The sequence below is a fragment of the Emys orbicularis genome, chromosome 11 (assembly GCF_028017835.1).
Source record: "Emys orbicularis isolate rEmyOrb1 chromosome 11, rEmyOrb1.hap1, whole genome shotgun sequence".
Taxonomy (NCBI): Eukaryota; Metazoa; Chordata; order Testudines; family Emydidae; genus Emys; species Emys orbicularis.
Window position 1 is genome coordinate 36,163,328 of NC_088693.1, and position 20,508 is coordinate 36,183,835.

Consider the following 20,508-nt stretch of genomic DNA (forward strand, 5'->3'; position numbering starts at 1 on the left):
TATAGGCAACCATATCCTCTAGCTGCCCCCCTCTCTGCCCTAAAAAAGTGTCCCTATTTTTCACACTTGCTATCTGGTCACCCTAAGCTAATGATAGATATATCTGTTTGTAAGTATAAAAACACTTTACAAATACATTTGTATCCAAAAAGCCCAAATATGATTTGCAATTTAAAATTAAATTACATGCTAATTTTTTTTGCTTTTGAACACATTTTTAGGCTCTGAACACAGGCTAAACTTCACTCTGTAGTTGCAAAGGGGAATATGAAAAGTAATATCTTAATGCACTAGATTGATGTGTACATTGGTACTGCTGTTAGTAGTTCCTGACCATTTTCCCTGAAGTGATCAAAATCAGTAAAGAATGACCATACCGTTCAGAGTAAACATTCAAGTCATGCATAGGAACTTAGCTGCCCAGTTCCCACTGACATCAGTGAGTCTCAATACTATTGACTGGCTTACTTCATTAATTTTGAAGGTCATATTATCAAACAATCTCAGCCTAGCATAACTGTTATTCTGTGACTCAGAATATCAAATGTAGCTACCATTGGAATACCCCTCACACACACTGTACAGACAGATGCCAGGAATTCCAGTTAACATGTCCAGGAAACCCCTTTGATGTCTTTTTATGGAGGTAGTCTCAAAGGGCTTGTGAATGCTAGGCTCCAATGTATCAATATATTTAAAACATAGTATGGGGCAGATAATTAAGTACACAATACTATTAATGCTAAGTATACATTCCTTTTTATGTATAGAATAAAATATTCTATTTTAGCAATATTTAGGAACCTCATTCAAATCAATGGAATACTTAATTTCTATTTTCATCAGATCAGTGATGCTAAACTGATTTTAAAAGAAATAAAATGGTCAGGATGGCACAACTATATTTATATGGTTAGACATAAGCTATATGAACTTATTAGAGATCACAACAAAAAATAAAAAAACTACATTAAAAGAATGTGAAGGTTGCAAAGTCAGGCACTCAAAAATTAGATAATGCCAGAGCCAAGGTTGCTTGTGCAACTCCTTTGGTGCACAGGACAGACTGTGCTCTGGGTATGAAGGAGGACTTCACAGTGAATGAGGCTGTTGTCTGTAGGATCACACACCTTACAATTTATGCAACAAAGGAGGCAGAGGCCCTGATTCTTTCCCAGAGCACACTCCACGGGATGATCTCTTGACTGAAGAAGCTGAATAGCATGCTAGAGAACTGGCTTCTATCTTTGCCTCAGCCACAGAGTTTCTATGTGATTCTCAGCAAGTCACATAAACCGGAAATTTCATAGGTAGCACTGTGTGTTTCATATTTTCTGGGTACCTAACATGAGACACCTAGGGGCTGATTTGCAGAAGTGCTAAGTATTCATAATTGCAACTGAAGTCAATGACAGGTTTCAGAGTAGCAGCCGTGTTAGTCTGTATCCGCAAAAAGAAAAGGAGTACTTGTGGCACCTTAGAGACTAACAAATGGGCTGAAGTCAATGATAACCCTGCTCTGAACGAAAAGTGCTATAAAATGCTCAGTATTCTGAAAAAACAAACAAACAGGCATTAGGCTTCTCAAACTGCGCAATCAAAACTGACACCTTTGATGATTCTAAATTTAATCTCTGTGCCTCAATTCCCCATGTGTAAAATGGGGATAACAATACCACCACTCACAAGGGTGTTGTCAGATGAAATTCAATAATATTTGTAAAGAACTAAGGTGCTACACAATGAGAGCACTACAGAAAAAACCCTCAGGAGGAAATTAGTAATTCTGTATTCACTGCAGGGCTTGCTTGGCACTAAATAACGCATGCAGGCATAAACTCAACGATGCGGATAAAAAATATTGAAGAGCTACCCATTCGGTGAGCACCATTTATCCTGAGCATTGAATGAAAAAATAGCTTGTGATCATGTAATTAAAGACTATACCATAATGTATATACACAAGGGGGTCTAATTAAGGTTGTACAGACATTTCCTAAATTGAGTGTTTGCCTTGCAACCTCAGAAATGTTCTTTAAATGCAGTGTGCGTGTGTGACATATATGTATGGATTTATCAATTCCATCATATATGACGGATTCCACCATGTGGAACCATACTGCCCTGCACATGAGACATCAGTAGGGTTGGGCTCTTTAGATCCATATAGCACAGCCTTCTACCACTTGTGCTCAGAGATTAACTGGCAGCAAAAGCTGTTATATTCTATGTGGACCTGTCATTAGAGGAGGATGGACACACACTTTGCCAATGGTTTCCCTTTATTTTCTCACATCAAAGGAATATTGACACTCAGGACTCCTGGGTTCAGTTTCAGGATCTGTAGAGGAGTGTTTCTAGTGGTTACAGATCTTTCTGCTCCTGCCCCTCCCCATCCTCTCCCTGTCCTCTTCTGCTCCTATGCCTGCTCCCCAGCTCCTACCACTGCCCCCTCCCCTGCTATTATCCTACCAGATCCCATCAGTCCACTCCTGCCCCATGCCCCTCTGCTCCTATTCCCCCATCACAGCACCTGCCTCTATCCCCTCACTATTCTCATTCCTTCTGCTCCTGCCTGTCTCCCTCCCCTCTGCTTGTTCCTACCCACACCCTCCCATCTTCTGTATCCCTTTTCACCTGTTCCCCCTCCCTTCCAGGCTCTTATCCCCTCTCCCCCTAAGCTTCTGCCCCTGCTCTTCTGCCCTGCATCTCTTCCTCTCCCCTCCATCCCAGTTCCTCACCTCTCAAGCATTAAAATGAATCAGCTTCCTCCTTCTCCTTCTTCCTAACTGGGTCCCAGGAGAGGGAGCAGCGAGAGCAGAGAAGACAGAGCCCCTCTGCTCTCAGTTCCTGTGCCTGGTGCCACAGCAGCCACCAGCAGTGGAGAGGATTAATTTCAGGGAAAGTCCTGGAGTCCCAGAGTGGAGCATGCTCAGTCATTCTGTGTGGATGGCACATGCACAATCTGGTCACGTGTAGAGCCATATGGGGATGGCCCATGCTCAGTGAAGACAATCTTCAGAGAATTTAGCTGTCAAACTCTACCAAATATTGACTGAGTATGTGCAAACTGTGACTTTTCAGAGCCTTATAACTTGGCCAAATTTGAGCAGTTTTTCATGGGGACAGCAAATGGCACATTCCTGATGCAAAGGCCAGCTCACAACCAAGTTCAATGACCCTCTCCAAACCATGGAGGGGCTAGACCTTCTCAATGCAACAGTTGTAAGATTTTTTTCCCAAAATGGGTGAAACAACATATTTTTTTCCCAAACCTCATTCTTAGAAATATTCACCCTGAGGCAGACACATGGCATGGAAATTTTCAGCCTGAACAGTTTAAGTCTGGTAAAGTTATAAACAACTGAAAACAGAGTCTTATAATAAAAAGTATCAAACAACATTAGCTACATGCATCACTACCTGTGCTGCTTTTAATATGTTGCATTTATATAAGTGAGCCCAGAGAACCTACTATCTACTACTCCTTATGGCTCAGATAAAGTAACCTCACCAGTGAGTCAGACCAGTAGTTGTCGCCTCTGTATATATTTAAAGGCATAAGTGATAGTTACTCTTTGCATACAGGTATATAAAATATATGGGATCTGAAATTATTTCTGTGACTACAGGTTTAGGAGAAACAATTTAAAAGGTGCTCAGAAATTCTCCTGCCTCTAAAATTCACAAACAAACAAAATACTCCCTCTCCCTATATGGCAGCACAGTCTGGACTATGGGAGTGAGAATTTTAGAGCATGCTAACATGCTGCACTCTAACTGCCCTGTGTAGACCCTGTTGGCATGAACTAAAAGGTATTTAGTTTGCATTGAAGGAGTCCCAGACTACATTAATAAGAACTATACAGGGCAGTTAGAGCACAACATGTTAGTGTGATCTACAATTCACATCTCCATACACTGCAATGTGCTGCTGTGTAGACAAGCCCCATGAAACACTACAATATATTTTGTTAATGGAGCACTATAAGCCTGATCCAGCACCCATTAAGGTTCCCATTGACTTCTATGTAAATTGGATCAGGTGCTTAAACCCCAATCCTGCAAACACTTAAGCAGGTGTGAAACTTTACTCACGCAAGTAATTCCATTGAGTTTGCTACTCATATGTGTACAGTGGCACACACAGCTCAAGTGTTTGCAGAACTGAGGGCTTATTCGGAATTCGGAGACAAGGTTTATTTTTAGCAACTTTTAAAAAATAAAAGTTCTTTGTGTACTAGTAATTCACACTACAGAAGAGGATCAGTAATATATACTGTACTTGAATGTCAAAATTATACAGCAGCCATCCTGTTGTAAAAATGCTATAGATTTTAATAATAATTAAATTAACAGGATTCCAGAGAAATGACTCTAAAAACCTACAGAATTCAAGATTATGCTATCCCTTCTAAATGTTTTTTGAATTATTCCATAGATTTCTATTAAAGGAATATAATGATCTTTGAAATTCCAAGGATAATTAAAAAAAAAACTATAGGAAGGTTGTAATTTTCTATTAAATTCTACAGAACTTTGCTATAAAATTTATATTGTAAAATAAAATTTAAAAAAAACCTGCAAGGATTTTATATTTATAATGAAACAAACAATTGTGCAATGTTATTTTTAAAGAGAAACATTTTGAACCAACCACTTGAAAAGGATATGAATGTACCAAAATTTTAATAGCTATTTTTCGAAGAGGATTGAAAGGAGTTAAAATGTACAGGGCAGAGGTGGCACTGAATCGGAAGATTGCCTTCCCTCTATTCAATACTATAAAAGTCTGAAAAAAGAAAGAAAGAGCAGTTTAAATGCTTGCATTCTGCATTAATGTTTTAAAATCAAAAAACTTTTTTTAAAGAATAGACAAAGTCTTACATTACATTTCTACAGATAATTCAGAGAAAATCACATTTCTACATCCTTATTCAGAAAGAAAACGTATTCCCATGACTTACCTGCTATATAGGATAACATTTGCTGTAAGGATACCACATTTGGTCTTAAAAAAATAGGGGTTTTATTAAATACACATTTACACACTTTTCTCTGTCACCTGTACATAAAGTAAGGTGCAGAAGTGGTGAATTAAAAAATTACTGAATATTTTATAGCCTGATTATAACTAAATGTTTACTTTTTCCCTAAATACCAGAATCCTTCTCTCTTCATTGCCTTACCACAGCGCACGCACACACCAAATCATGGGTCAGATAATAGGAGGGGACTTTTTTTACTTGAAAATCTCTGCGAAGGATCCATCATTGACATTAACACCAATTGTTTGACTCAAGGGGAGAAGTGGTGGTTGTTACCTGTGGAAAGCTGCCCCAAACCTAGAAGATCCCCTGCTGTGGCTCTGGCCCCTGGCAATACACCCCACCCTACGCTGGTTCCTGAGTGGTGCCCTCTATTGGAGCTGCACCCATCCTGCCTGCTTCTCTCGGCCCACCCCTACTCCATGTCTCCCACTCTATGTGGGCCCAAAACCATACATGTCTGGGAAAGGCGTGTACCACAGAGGCATCTGATCCCCACTTCTGCATGGAGAAAAGGAGACTGTGTGTGGAGAACCCCTTCAGATATGGAGCTAAGGACAATGGGGAACAATCTGGGCTGTGTTTTCACCTTACAGTTCCAGTAATAGATTTCAGATATTGATGGTCTTCAAACAGCAGCAACAGATGGTATAGGCATGGATGAAAATTTTTAAAATAATGAAGTAGCCAAAGAGGAACACATTTATTTGGCACAAGGTTTTAAAGCCTGAGTTAAGAGATTACCTGAAACATTTATAATCCATAAATACATTGAGGGGTGGTTTCTAATGTCTTTGCTAAACAGCAAAAAAGCATTTACTATGGACTCACAACCTCCAGATTGTCATGTATCCAAATGATGTCCCTGTGTGCTAGATTCTGTATTTGTAGTTATGAGCTAGCTGACATATACGTAAATATATATTTAAATCACACACTCTGCTGACTTTGCATGTAAGGAGAATACACCACCCGCATTTAGTTAACACACATCCTTTTTTGAATCTTTCTGAATCTTTGAACACAGGCATATTACTGATACTGTTAAAAATAACACTATCTTGCCAAAGCTACAGTTTTGAGTGGAAGCTGCTGATACTCCTCAAGTGTATGTATTGTTCCACCTTTTGAAGACATGCATATGCAGCTCCAAGATCAGAATCAAGGCCCCATCATTTCAAAAAATGTCCATTTTCTCCCTTCAATCATCACTCATTTATTTCCTCAGTGAAAGAAACATTGTGATTTACCATTAAAGTCCTCAAAATAGAGATATTGATCCTGTGACTTATAAGCCAAGACAAAAATTTGATTTCTGTCGCTCTCTTTTTGTCCCTCTGCTGCAGCAGGAGACCCACCTCTCAGCCTCCAAAGAGACACCTCCCTAGACATCCTGACAGCTGCTGGAAAAGCCACCTCAACACTCTGAGCTGAAGGCTGCCTTTGTCACTAAGATGCAGTGACAACATTGTGCGGATTGCTCTCCGCTTCTGGCCTCAGTTTCGGCTGAAAACACCACCCCACTGCTGCTTCCCAGCCTAAGATGGGATTTCTAGTAAGAGAGAAGTGAGATGAGACTACATTTCCCAAGAACTCGGACATAACCACTCTTCCCCCTCTTCTTTGCCACAGCAATTAGGCTATAAGCCAGAAAACTAGCCAGTCCTTACGGTGTAAAACCATTAGGGCCAAATTTTGTTGTTTCTACACAGGCCTACATTGGGGGCCGTGTGGAGCCTCACAACCCCATGAGGATCATCAGCAGGTTGCACTGTGCACCTTAAGGTAGTGCAGGGTGCTCTTTTCTCCAGGTCTAGTGGACAGGCCTGAGCTCTTTTCCTTGCTGAGTTTGGTTTGCACACCTGAGCACGAATAGGGAGTCACTTCTGTACCCAGAGTGCAGAGACTGATTTTCTCTTACACAGAAATGGGGACACATCAGATGGAAAGGATCTTTAAGCCTTCATTTTTACCCATCTGCACAAGAGCCAAGGACAATATAGCCCTTTAGAATTAGCCACAAAGGTTAATGAATACTGTTACCTGAACATGGACAACAGATATGGGTATTCACCTATGTACTCTATTCTACTTTGATGTGAGTTTCTTTTGCAGGTGTATGACTGCTGGAAATTAAGCTATCTGCAATAAAAATGTAATTTATTATACAATGTGTGTTTATGACTAGCCACTCTAAGGTCAAATAGAGGCTGTCAAATTTGTGTCTTTAGAGTCCAATTTCAGATTATCCGATATTAAAATGTTGTCTTTTGTGGTACATTTTGAATAAAAGATCATTTAGAAAGACTAAAAAACCATCAGACCCAACATGCCTGCCCATTTTGTTTATCTTGATCCAATTTTTCTGTTTTTTTCACTATTTTCCTAAACCCTTGCTTTCTCTATATATTAATGGACTTACCTGAGTGATGAATTTGTCTCCAGATCAATTTGCATATTTAAATTTAATATAAATTTTAGTTGTGACTATATTCCTGTATTATTCTGTGCTAAATTATATGAAAGCTCAAATGCTATCCTTTGCAAAACTGTTTTTTTTAATAAAATTTTAAAACACTGCAGAGGAAACTTTGAAGCACTGTGGAATATGTTCTGAACTACGATAAAGGCAAGAATATAATGCAACCAAGTATGGGCAGCATGGTGTTAGAAGGGTAATGACAGTGGGGGAAAAAGTGTGGAAAATATTACCCAGTGAGACAGAGATGGAGAAGGTAATAGGAACCTTGAGACAAAGGAGGATTGGTGGAGGTTGGGGGTGCCGGAGCAATGGGGGAACAGGCAAATGCATGAGAAGGATACGAAGAACACTGTGTGAGGGACAGCTGATGACAGGGAACTGGACTAGTTGGATATACTAACAGGAGCCAAGCTCTGGTGTGAGAAAGTATATCTGTGTCAGCCAGACCAGGAAGGAGATGAGTGCTGGACAGTAAGGATAGATAGATAAGAGAGACAAGTGTCGGGGGGAGAAGCTGCAGAGACAGTCAGGAAAGAGCTATTCTTTAATATGGGTCAATATAAACGTATGTGTGTGGCACAATGAGAGCACTGCAAAACTTTTACATCAGGGCAATCATGGACAAGCTAATAGGATGAAACTAATAAGAGCACTACATTCAGCACTAAGGCAGCCATTCCACCTTTAATTCACCTAATTTTGCCTTGCTATTGAAGACATCTCAGAACATTGTGTATAAGTGGCAATACTTAGGGACAATTGTGCGTGTTGATGACAGAGTAGTTGAGTGATGGGGTAGACAAACCCCACACTGGGCTGGAAGGGGTTAAAGGACAGTCCTGGGCCCAGGTACTCCACCCCTGCAGAACATGCTCCAGCTGGAGAAGGGGTTGAAAAGGGAGCAACCCAGCTCGGAAGGGGGTGGAGGACAGACGTACACCCTGAAGGCTCCTGACAAGGGCACCAGAGAAGCCTCCCTGAGGCTATATGCTGAGCCCAGTTGGAGCTGATGATTTGGTTAGCTTTTCTTTTCACCTTATCTTGGACTGAAAGCGGGGAGAGCAAAGCAGTGGTAGGAAGTGACCCAAGGAGGATAACTCAGGGGGTACCTTAGAGGGCCAGACACTGTTTACCCTCCTAGGGTTCTGGGTCAGAGCCAAGTGGCATGGGTGAGCCTGGGCTCCGCTACCACTATAGTAGGGACTCAAACCACCCGTTCAACTCACTGCACCTCTGATTAAAGGAGGACCAGGACTGTAAGATCAGCTCTCTGGGAGGAATACTAGGGGTGCTAACAACTAGGCAACCTAACCCACCAAGAACTCTATTAAGGTTGTCTTAACTCTTTCTTGCCCGTTTTGTCAGTTTATATCAGACTGTGATATTATGTCAACCCTCAAAACAATGTTTTCTGCTAAGTTTAAAATGCTGTTCCAACTTGCAGAATGGCTCTGTAAGTAGGAAAAATTATCTGTGCTTAGCTGAAAATTTCCTTTCTTTGTGAAGTGAAGTTCATAGGTCTGCTATAATGGGTACATCCATCTGCTTGCAGTTTGGGGGCAGAATTAAATCAGCAGCTGGCAGCAGGGGAATCCCCCGCTCCTTGAAGCGCCTTATAACTGAAATAACTCCTACAGCCAGGATAATTTAAATCTACTTTCCTAATTACAGATTGTGTTAAATATACTTTGAGGAAAAAGCACAATAATGTCTCCTACTTCAGTGTGTGGTAAATTCCATCTAATGACAACAAACCTCAACAATTTCCATCTCTCTTCTGGATGATGCATTTGTTTCCTGGGTGGGCCAGATCTATAGACCTTATTATTCTAAGAAGGGAAATTTTCAGGTAAGGATGAATAAATTCTCCCATTTTTCTTCGTGCTAAGGTCCAGAGATTTGCTACAATGGAATTTTCATACCAGTATGCCTCCACAGCAGGAAGCAGGATCAGCCTGTAAATGCAGACAACCAAAACAAGGTACACTATATACAAATATCACTTCCATCTTCCCAAACTTCTGCCAAAAGAAAGGAAAGAGTATTGGCTAAGCCTGGATGAACAAGATACAGAATTCTGTGAATTTATATATTGATGGCCATGTGGTGTCTAACAAATTTTAATATAGGATACCAGACTACTTTGCCCTGAGATTCTCTGTGCTCCTAAGGACTGGACTTTGATGCTTAACCAAAGGAGGAATATTTCTTGAATATATTTGGAGAACGACTGCTATGACAGTTGTAAGAACTACCTCTCTGAATTAACAGTACAATAGTGGGTTTCATTAGAGAAAGCTCCCCACTTCAAATGAAAAAAAACCCTCATCTGATTGGTGATAGTAGCCCTCAGAAGACCTAATCATGGATAGGTATAACAATACCTCCTGCAGGGATTCAACCTGGGCAGTGCTGTGAAGAACAGAATGAGGTTCTAATGTTGTTCTCTGTGACCTTGTGGGTTTGGAATACGATCAAGACTGTAACAAAGCATTTAAGATGGGGATTTGTACAATGCTTCCTTTTCTTGAACATGTTGAAAACATTGGACTACAGAGACCTAACCCTTTTTTGACCACAATAAAGCCATTCTGGAGGAATGGTTTAATATGGTGGTTGAACTATGGACTTTGCAGCAGCCAATGGAACGAGTTCTATTTGGTGGCTTCTCTTTTGGGGTCCATGAATGCAATAATCACTTCATCCAAATATTCATTTTAATCCGGTCTGGTCCCACATGGAGGGTTGATTTTGCAATAGTAGATCTCCTCAGTGAGACAGATATCTGAAGATGCTTAGTCAAGCCTGAAAGCCATAGTCTCTTCAGTCAGAAATGCATAAACAATATCACTGCTTCTCTCTCATTCCTATCTTATGTATTATTGTGTGGAAAAGGTGGGAAGTCAGACAGTAGAGACCTTGCCCAACTTTGTTAGATATCATTCACCACCATGCATCCCAGGTCCTGACACAGAGGCCACAGGGCACTTTATTTACTGTTTCCAGATGCAAAAAGGTCAATCACCAGCCCAACAAATTGATTTACAAGTAAGATATTTCTGTGTGTAGTGGCCATTCTGCTAATCCAACTTCTGCTGTGTAAGTCTTGGTATACCTCTCCTCCTTGGTGGACAGAGACAGCAAACTTTTCTCCACCCAGGACAGGAGAATTTCTCTCTGGAGTAGGGCTGACCATGCTCTCCCTAGTGAGTATGAAAACACTATCAAGATACATTGACTGTTGCAACCAGGACTGGTCTGTTTTCCATGGAAGGAGCAGTTCTCTTAGACCTCAATGAATCACTGTATTCCAGTGGGTTGATGCTATGCTCTCTTTTTCTGGTACCCATTTCCTGAATTGTGTCAGGAAGATCCCTTCAAAATTAAATTCTGATTCTCTGCATTCAACAGTTGTGGGAGCAGAGATTATACAATTAGAGCTAGATCTCTGCTAACAGATGAGATAGGGTAAGATACTGAGGGCATCCCTGGAATTACTGAATCATATGAACTTTGGATCCTTGAAGCTCTGTATGTGATCAGAACTCCCAATAGGCTCTAATAAGAATTGGATTTTTGTTTTTGTGACATCACTTGTTTTCCATTACAGCTATTTTCATCTCAAGTTAACATTCTTCTGAAATAAGACCTTGTACCTGATAATATGACTCTACAGCCCAGATCTGTGACTGATTTCTCTAGCACTGTGCATCTGTGCATGTCCTGAATCCAAGATACTCCAGGAACTACATCACTCTGTGTGTTTCCTTCATTTTTCTGTACAGAGCCCTGATCAGAAAAATTGTCCAAAACAAGGTAAGCTAATTTCCTTCTCTAAAGCCAATATTATAGCTACCATGATCCTGAAGAGAAGCCCTAGGAGTAATGCAAGATCGAATGGTAATGATTGATTGAGGATGGTAAGATGGGTATTCTTTGAAGACAAGATCCTTTAGGAACTTATCTATATGTTTCAGACTGAGCCTTGCTCTGCTTATCTCTGCTTCTCTGAAGCTAGAAATAGAACGGGGAGTGGGTTGTAATGCTCTGATCTGAAATAGAGGATGTCTACTTCAGATTCATGTCATGGCTTTTCCATGGGATGCAGAAACTGGGTTGGGACAAAACTGTTCCTGAAATTCTCGCACAGTACAGGGTATCTCCTCTGGGCAACATCCACTGACCTCATTTGATCAAAGCTATAAGAAGCCCTTTTGGTCTCAAATTGAAAGTGCATGGAACAATTCAGGGTTTTAATTCCAAATATGGCTGGTTGGGAAACCTGCAGATAGCTCTGAATCAGTAGAACTGGTTCTACCTACCACTTGCAAAAAGATATTTTCTCTTGTTGTACTTCACAAACTGCTTCAACTTGCCGTATGACCTCTTTTCTATAGCATCTGATAGGAGTCAGGATTGCAAGTCGATTTTTCTAATGACTCTGAATAGCCTCAGCTTTCCATAAAGTTTCCCATTGTATCACTAAAATAGCTAGGGACTGATTTGTCTGAACATCTGATCCCAAGAACCACAGCCCCATATACCTGCAAGAAACAGATTTGACCACTTTCACCCCCCTCCCCCACACACACTTTTCTTTCCTGGGAGAAGCCTTTAGACCATGTGATTTTTCAGTTGAGAGTGTCCACACTTGCAATCTCCCATTCATGTTACCATTGCTTGTGAAAGCATCCCAGGGCATTTAGGGGGTCAGACAACTATTCATATTGGTTGGGTGTTTTGGTTTTGTTGGCCTGAAGCTTTCATGGGACGGGGCTAAGACAATGCCTACCTAGACTTGGATGCCTGTGAAGGGCCTGTATAGTGAGGAGGCTACCCTTTTAGGTAAAAATATTCCCCCCGTTAGAAACACCAAACCCCTGACCACCAGAGAAAATAGCCATGTTTGTCTCCAATAGTGATACCAGGTTAACTGATGCACACTCAGGAATTTTCTGGGCTTATAAAATGGATGCTGGGGTGGGAGGCTAGTATAGAAATAAATAAATGGTGGTCCAAGAGGCTCCTTACTGCCTGAACATTAGGGCATGGGGACCCACAGTGGCAGCTGGAAACAACAGCCCAGTAGCTAGGGCATGGTGACTTGCAACAGCAGCTAGGGGATGGTAGACCAATACTTTCCCAATCTTTTAGGTGTTGCAGGAAATTTATCCCTCTATTACTCTTTCCCAAGATGCACAAGGAGGGATATATAGCTACCGATGCTCCCCGACTTACACAAGCGTTCTGTTTTGGAACGCCTTGCGTAACTCGAATTTTGTGTAAGTTGGAAACGTATCTCCGACCATTACGCAAAAACAAACAAACAAACAAACAAACAAACAAACAAACAAAACCCCCTCCTATTTCTAGCTTATGGAACTTTTTCCATAAGTGCGGATTTGCGTAAGTCAGGTCTTGCGTAACCCGGGGAGCGTCTGTATAGCTTGCCTACAGTAGCTGCAGACCTCTTTTACCTTGTTTCACAATACTCAGCACATTCTGGCCTGAAAGAGTGTTTCCTCTTGAGGTTGTTTATGTTTGTTTGGTTGGTTTTTAAATATCTATTTTACTATTTGATTCCCTAACTTTAATTAGGATGGCTGGCCTTCCTCCCTGAAAGAGGAAGTATTCCCTTTGTGGAGGTCTGGGTATGTATGACTAGAGGAGTCAGTGCATGTCTATGGCCTGGAGTTTTCTGCATGGATTTGCCATGCTGCACTCTGTGAGGGTGAGCAGGGGACCCGGGTGCTGAGGATTATCCACTGTGCTTCACTCTGTGAAGATAAGCAGGGGAACCAGGTTCTGAGCATTATCTGCCCTCCTGCCCTCGGTGAAGAGGAGAAGGGATGATATTATTCTTTTATTTCCCCTTTGGGAGTTTGTCCCCATAATACTGCTTCAGACGGGGGAGCAAAACTGGGCTGAGAGACTGTTCCAAAATGTATTTCTGGTGGCTACCAATCTCCCTGTCCTTAAAGATGCTGGTCTTATTTGTCTCCCTCTCCCATATAAGCCTCTTCTGGGTCTCTCAAAGATAGGCTCTCCAGATGTTCCACCCATCTCTATTGCATGGCATTTACATGGGCCAGAGAGGTCTCTGTTTCTCTGGGAGGTCTCAGCGTGGGATATAAATTGGAATTTCAGGAGGACATGGGGCTTTTATAGAGGTGACATTGGGGCAGGAAGCTAGGCCTGAAGGCTCCTTACTGTGCACTCTGCTATTGACTGTGTCCACGCTGTGTCTTTGTGCCCTCCACCACAGTCAGAGGTGTGGCTGCTGGTGTGGGCTATGCGAATTCAGCCATGGTCATCCATCTGGCGCGCTGCCCTTCTAGTGTCACTTCCCTTATGGAGATGGGGAAACAGGGGCTGCTGGCCCTGAGCTAGGGTTGCCAGGTGTCCAATTTTTGACTGGAACGCCCACTCGAAAAGGGACCCTGGTGGCTCTGGTCAGCACCGCTGACCGGGCTGTTAAAAGTCCAGTCGGCGGTGCAGTGGGGTTACCTGCCTTCCCTGGCTCTGCGCGGCTCCCGGAAGTAGCCAACATATCCCTGCGGCCCCTAGGTGCAGGGGCGGCCAGGGAGGCTCCCCGCACTGTCCCCACCCCGAGCGCCGGCTCCACAGCTCCCATTGGCCGGGAACCTGCTTGATTGCCAGAGCCTACAATGAATTGTGGGGCACTCAGGTATATCACTTTACTTGCAGATTTTACTTGGAAATCAGTGAGACAAAATGAATAAAGAACCCCACTTTTAAAAAGATAAAATATGTGATTTCTGTAAAAGGAGGCCAGCAATTTAAAGAAAATTTCTCTCAATCTAATACAGTGTTAATGGCACAGAATGGCTCTTTCAGTGGCATCAAAGATTGGCCTGAAGTAAAAATATGGTTCTGACACCATATTTCCACTTTATTTTTATCTAGTCAAAATAGAATTGTAATATAAAATTTAGTAAGCTAAGTCACTCTTAAAATACTGCACTTTGTGAAAAGTCAAAAATCATTCTTTAAAATTACATATCTTGGTATTTATATGCTCCCCATCACCACAGTATCTAATATTTACAGTGATAAACTGGAAACATCACAAATCATCAACTGATACTGTAGCTAATGTCTTTTAGAAAGCTTCACATTGCTGGGGATAAAGCTGCTTTCTGCTGCCTCTATACTGAATGTGTAGGCAGTGTAACAGAGAAATCCTGCAAGGACTCTAGAATATTTTAAGGCTAGCCGTATGTGCAAAGTCCAACAGAAATGTCCTAATAGCTGTCTTTAGGTCTCATTCTGGTATTTTTTGCTTACTTGTGTGTTTCTTGATCTATACCATACATCTCCTAAATATTTCAGAAAGCAAATATACTGCTAGGTCTTTTCTATCAAGACAAGTGCAGAATACCAAATAAGGTAAGGATTGTATGTAATTGCCAGTTTCAAATCTGCAATAACCTGGAGAAACACCTGCTCATACAAGCACCCAATTTAATAGGTCTGTAATCTGCTCCTTTTAAGTATATAGAAGATCTGGTTGTCTAAATGTTAAAAATTAGGGCTGTCGATTAATCGCAGTTAACTCACGTGATTAACAAAAGAAAATTAATTGCAATTAATCACAGTTTTAATTGCGCTGTTAAACAATAGACTACCAATGGAAATTTATTAAATATTTTGGATGTTTTTCTACATTTTCATATATATTGTATTCTGTGTTATAACTGAAATCAAAGTGTCTATTATTTTGGATTACAAATATTTGCACTGTAAAAATGATAAACAAAAGAAATAAAATTTTTCAATTCACCTCATACAAGTACCGTAGTGCAATCTCTTTGTCATGAAAGTGCAACTTACAAATGTAGATTTTTTTGTTACATAAGTGCACTCAAAAACAAAAGAATGTAAAACTTCAGAGCCTACAAGTCCACTCACTCCTACTTCTTGTTCAGTCAATCACTAAGACAAACTAGTTTGTTTACATTTACAGGAGATAATGCTGCCCTCTTCCTATGTACAATGTCACCAGAAAGTGAGTACAGGCATTTGCATGGCACTTTTGTAGACAGCACTGCAAGGTATTTACGTGCCAGATAAGCTAAACATTCATATGCCTCTTCATGCTTCAGCCACCATTCCAGAGGACATGCTTCCATGCTGATGACGCTTGTTAAAAAAAAATGTGTTAATTAAATTTGTGACTGAACTCTTTGGGGGAGAACTGTATGTCCCCTGCTCTGTTTTACCCGCATTCTGTCATATATTTCATGTTATAGCAGTCTCGGATGATGACCCAGCACACGTTGTTCATTTTAAGAATACTTTCATTGCAGATTTCACAAAACGCAAAGAAGGTACCAATGTGAGATTTCTAAAGATAGCTACAGCACTCCACCGAAGGTTTAAGAATCTGAAGTGCCTTCCAAAATCTGAGAGGGATGAGGTGTAGAGCATGCTTTCAGAAGTCTTAAAAGAGCAACACTCTGATGCGGAAGCTACAGAACCCGAACCACCAAAAAAGAAAATCAACCTTCTGCTGGTGGCATCTGACTCAGATAATGAAAACGAACATGCGTTGGTCAGCACTGCTTTGGATTGTTATCGAACAGAACCTGTCATCAGCATGGACGCATGTCCCCTGGAAGGTGGTTGAAACATGAAGGGACATATGAATCTTTAGTGCATCTGGCACGTTAAATATCTTGCAACACCGGCTACAACAGTGCCATCAGAATGCCTGTTCTCACTTTCAGGTGACATTGTAAACAAGAAGCGAGCAGCATTATCGCCTGCAAATGTAAACAAACTTGTTTGAGCAATTGATTGAACAAGAAGTAGGACTGAGTGGACTTGCAGGCTCTAAAATTTTACGTTGTTTTATTTTTGAATGCAGGTTTTTTTGTACATAATTCTACATTTGTAAGTTCAGCTTTCATGATAAAGAGATTGCACTACAGTACTTGTATTAGATAATTGAAAAATACTATTTCTTTTGTTTTTTTACAGTGTAAATACTTGTAATAAAAAATTAATATAAAGTGAGCACTGTACACTTCGTATTCTGTTTTGTAATTGAAATAAATATATTTGAAAATATAGAAAACATCCAAAATATTTAGATAAATGGTATTCTATTATTATTTTACAGTGCAATTAATCACGATTAATTTTTAATTGCTTGACAGCCCTATTAAAAATATTAATAGGAAATATTTATGTGTATTGTATTATACACAGCAGCCTCACAATAGCTTGGTGTCAGCTATTTTTCAGGTTCAGTATAAATGCTCTGCCATTTACAAAGAAAAGAGATAACAGAATAATACACAAATTACTAGGGGCTCAGTCTTGCATCAGAGAACCCAATAGTATTTTGCCATGGATTTCATAGAATCATAGGGTTGAAAGGGACCTCAGGAGGTCATCTAGTCCAACACCCTGCTCAAAGCAGGACCAATCCCCAGATAGATTTTTATCCCAGTTCCCTAACTGGCTTCCTCAGGGATTGAACTCTTGCATTAACAGGCCAATGCTCAAACCACTGAGCTATCCCTCCCCCACAATGGGAGCAAGTTATTTTCAATGCAAGCCTAGATTTTCATTTTATTTATTTTAGGTTATGTAATGTGGTACCTGGATGTAAACAATATATTCAGGTATTATATTGCATTTATAGCAAAAATAACTGATTTAATAATAAAAGCAACATTAATCTCCACAAAATCATAGAATTGTCTATATATATGCAGTCCCAAGCTCATCATGCAAATTAAGATGCTCACAGTACCATGAGTCCATGGTGATGAGCGTGGTCAAAATACATGGGTTAGATTGAGACAGTTTTTTAGCATTCAGTTGTTAACTGTTCTTCTATTTACTAATTTTTTGGAAGAGGGAAATACATGTAAGTTGTTGACTATGAATACTTCCTCCACTTGTTACATATCCTGTTCCTTTCTATGCTCAGCTAAAACTATCTCCACACCCTTTGTTAAACAGTGGAGTACCAGTTGCATACATATGGTATGTTACATAACAGAGCTCTCTTGTACATTTTATGTAAATTACACATTATGTACATGATGAAAAAATCCAAGCATTACTTTATGAAAGTGACAATGAAACATGCTTGATAATAAATACTTACTTTTTTATTGATGTAATATGGGTCCAGATCCTCCAAGGGCTCGGACACCATTCCTGGAGGTATGTCACCATAAATAAATGGAAGTGACTTTCCTGCCTCCAAGTCACCATTTGGTTTTGGGCCATTTTCATCATTATCTTTACGGTCTTGTTTGGAATACTTAGCCTTTTCTGCAGCAATGCGTTGTTCAATAGCTGCAAGAGACTCTCTAGTGAAGTAGTGGAAGCTGTCAGGTCCTGGTGGTACAAGCACTGACTGCTCCATCTTTTCATCCTGCTCATTTTAATTACCATTTATTCTCTTGCATAAGAAAGTGCTAAAAGAAAACAGAAAAAGAAAAGATGAACGTGTTAGAACACTCCAGGGAAAATATTATTTATTTAGTAATATTTATTTTGCTTATTCCAGCATCAGTATATGCAAATATAAAATATTTAAAACAATTTAAATGTAACTCAATTCAGCGTTTAAAATAGAAGTTTGATCATTTTCAAAGGCACCTATTCCGTTCTTGATAAGCCAACTATATATAAGACGAAATAATTTCTCAGTTCTAGAAGCTGTTGAATCAATTTTTACCCAAAGTATTTTATCGGAGGGCTTGCCGACTGATTGCAACTGATATTTTATTAATTATGAAAAGGAAAGTGGTCCCACTGCAGAATCTTCAGGGAACATATTGTTAATTATAAAAGGCCCAGTTCAGCAACTCTTACTCATACTGAGAAGTAATTACTCACTTGCATATTCACAAGTAGACTTTTTGAAGTCAATGGAAGAAAGAGCTGCAGAATCAGGACCTAAACAAATAAAAATTGGCTCCATGTATTGCAGATAAGAGCTCTGCATTACCAAAATATATGGTTCCTAAGGTTACTTGTGCATCACTTACTCTCTTTACAGTTAACAAAAGCAATACTTTCTTCATATTTCTCTTTCATTTAAACAATTGTTCTGTATACTAGCATTTTCTTCAGTAAAGATGTTTACAAGTGAAGAATTAACAAAGTATTTTAAACAAACATAGTATGCAGCTTAAAAATAAGCATGGGCACAGAAAAATGAGTGCACAATAAAACTGCACATCCTGCATATTTTATGCTGCTAAATAATTTTCAGATTTAGTAGGTACAAGCAGTAGAGCACATCTGCAGTCTCCACCCATTGGTTGGCAGGGCTATGTGGAAATGATGAGGCAGCCTTTGAGGAAGGTTGGAGGATCAGTGCCAGACCCAATACATTTTGAAAGAAGCAAGAGATGAGGAATGACAGAGATGTGAGAAAGCAAGAGATGATAGGAAGGGAGCGATAAGCAGCGCTGAGAAAGGAGACTAAAAAAAAAAGCATGGGTTGCAGAAAGAAGCAGAAAAACAGAAAGGGGGAAAGAAATATTGGCAGAAAAAAAATTAGGGGGCACAGGAGAGAAGAAAATTAATGAATTAGAAGAGAAAATGAAGGAGGGAAAATTAAATGGAAAAGTTGCAAACCTGGAAGAAAGTAGTACAAAAATGCCAAAAGAAAAGCAGACAGGAGAAGTGAGGGATAGAAGTCAGGGGTTGGAGGAACAGGAAGGGTAGAGAAATACAGAAAGGGTGGAAACCTCTAGCAAGAAAAAAAATTAATAAAAAGAAATAGAAATTGAAAGAGAAATAAGAGATGAGAGAATAAAGGAAGAAAGAAAAGCATATAGTGGAAATGGAAACCAATAACAGATATTATATACATGTAATCTTAAGCAGATGGCCCATAGAATTAAAGGCACTATAAGTACAAACATTTTAAATCACACTAGTATGTACAGTAGTGTCTCTGTTCAGTGGTGAAGATGTGAGAAGGGAAGTAGAGTGATGAGGAGATTCCATAGCTGCACAATTTGCATTTATTTTCCTTCATTTCTGAGATAATTTTTAAAACATATTTGATCAGGACATGCAGGAGAATGAAACACAGACAGAGGGATGGATTTCAAAGTGGAAAGCTGAAACTTTATTAATTATGAACTTTAATGGATGGAGCTAAACCCCCACAAAATACCAGATATTTACTTGTGTTAAATGATCTCATACCAAATAGCCAATATTTAGGGTTCGTCTCTTCAGCATAACCCCAATGATTTACCCCACCTCTGAATCTTCTCACTCTGCCCCAGGAGGAGAATGAGGGTACACATGAAGGATACCTTAGTCTGTGAAGACTTAAGGCCCTCCCTTCTTCCACAAGGCTAAGAGGGTCCATGCCTGACATTTCTTGGGTCTCTCTCAGTCACGTTTACCTCTGAAAGATGGCCCCTTTGAGCCTCTCACCCACAATTGCAATGAAATTACAAAATCATAACTTTTAAACACTATTCTTACTCATTAACCTTAAACTGAGCCTCCAGGATGCGTCATGAGAGGCAGAAAATCCCACCAAACACCTCGTCAATCCTTTTCTGAGGAAGGAACTCCTTCTTGACCCCCAAAACTAGCAATCAGTCAGACCCACAGAATCTTAGAAACTAATTCAAATTATACCTCCATTATAAGGTAGAGAGGGCGGGGCAGCAGAATGGCTGCTAGGTAGTCTGAGGGCTTCCCATACAGCTGGGTAGGTATTGGGTGGGGATGCATGAGAATCAAACTCTCCCTTTTCCCCATAGACAATGGGTAGCAGAGAAAGGGGGACAAATCTCTCCTTCTTCCCTCCCCCCACTCACCCAGGGATAATCTCCTGAGGGGTGATGGGGAGAAGGCTCTCTAGCAGCTGAACCTGCCATTCCTTTTCCCTTCCTCTCAGGACCCCAGGGGTTGTTTTTCCCCTGCCGGTCTAATCATTTATACATACATCCATTGAGA

The 20,508-nt window shown here is 40.3% G+C and overlaps 1 protein-coding gene across 14 annotated transcripts in view; it reads right to left on the reverse strand.

Moving 5' to 3' along the window:
• LOC135885551 (sodium channel protein type 1 subunit alpha) overlaps positions 1-17,938 on the reverse strand; it is a 111,635-nt gene extending 93,697 nt beyond the window's left edge. For 13 of the 14 annotated variants that reach the window (XM_065413349.1, XM_065413347.1, XM_065413342.1 and 10 more), the window contains exons 1-2: positions 17,675-17,938; positions 4,674-4,792 (exon numbers count right to left, since the gene is read on the reverse strand). In XM_065413349.1, coding sequence (XP_065269421.1) covers positions 4,674-4,792; positions 17,675-17,938 — 383 coding nt within the window. The remainder of the gene's footprint in view (positions 1-4,673; positions 4,793-17,674) is intronic. The other variant, XM_065413343.1, reaches the window with a different exon arrangement.
• Positions 17,939-20,508: the final 2,570 nt, after the last annotated feature.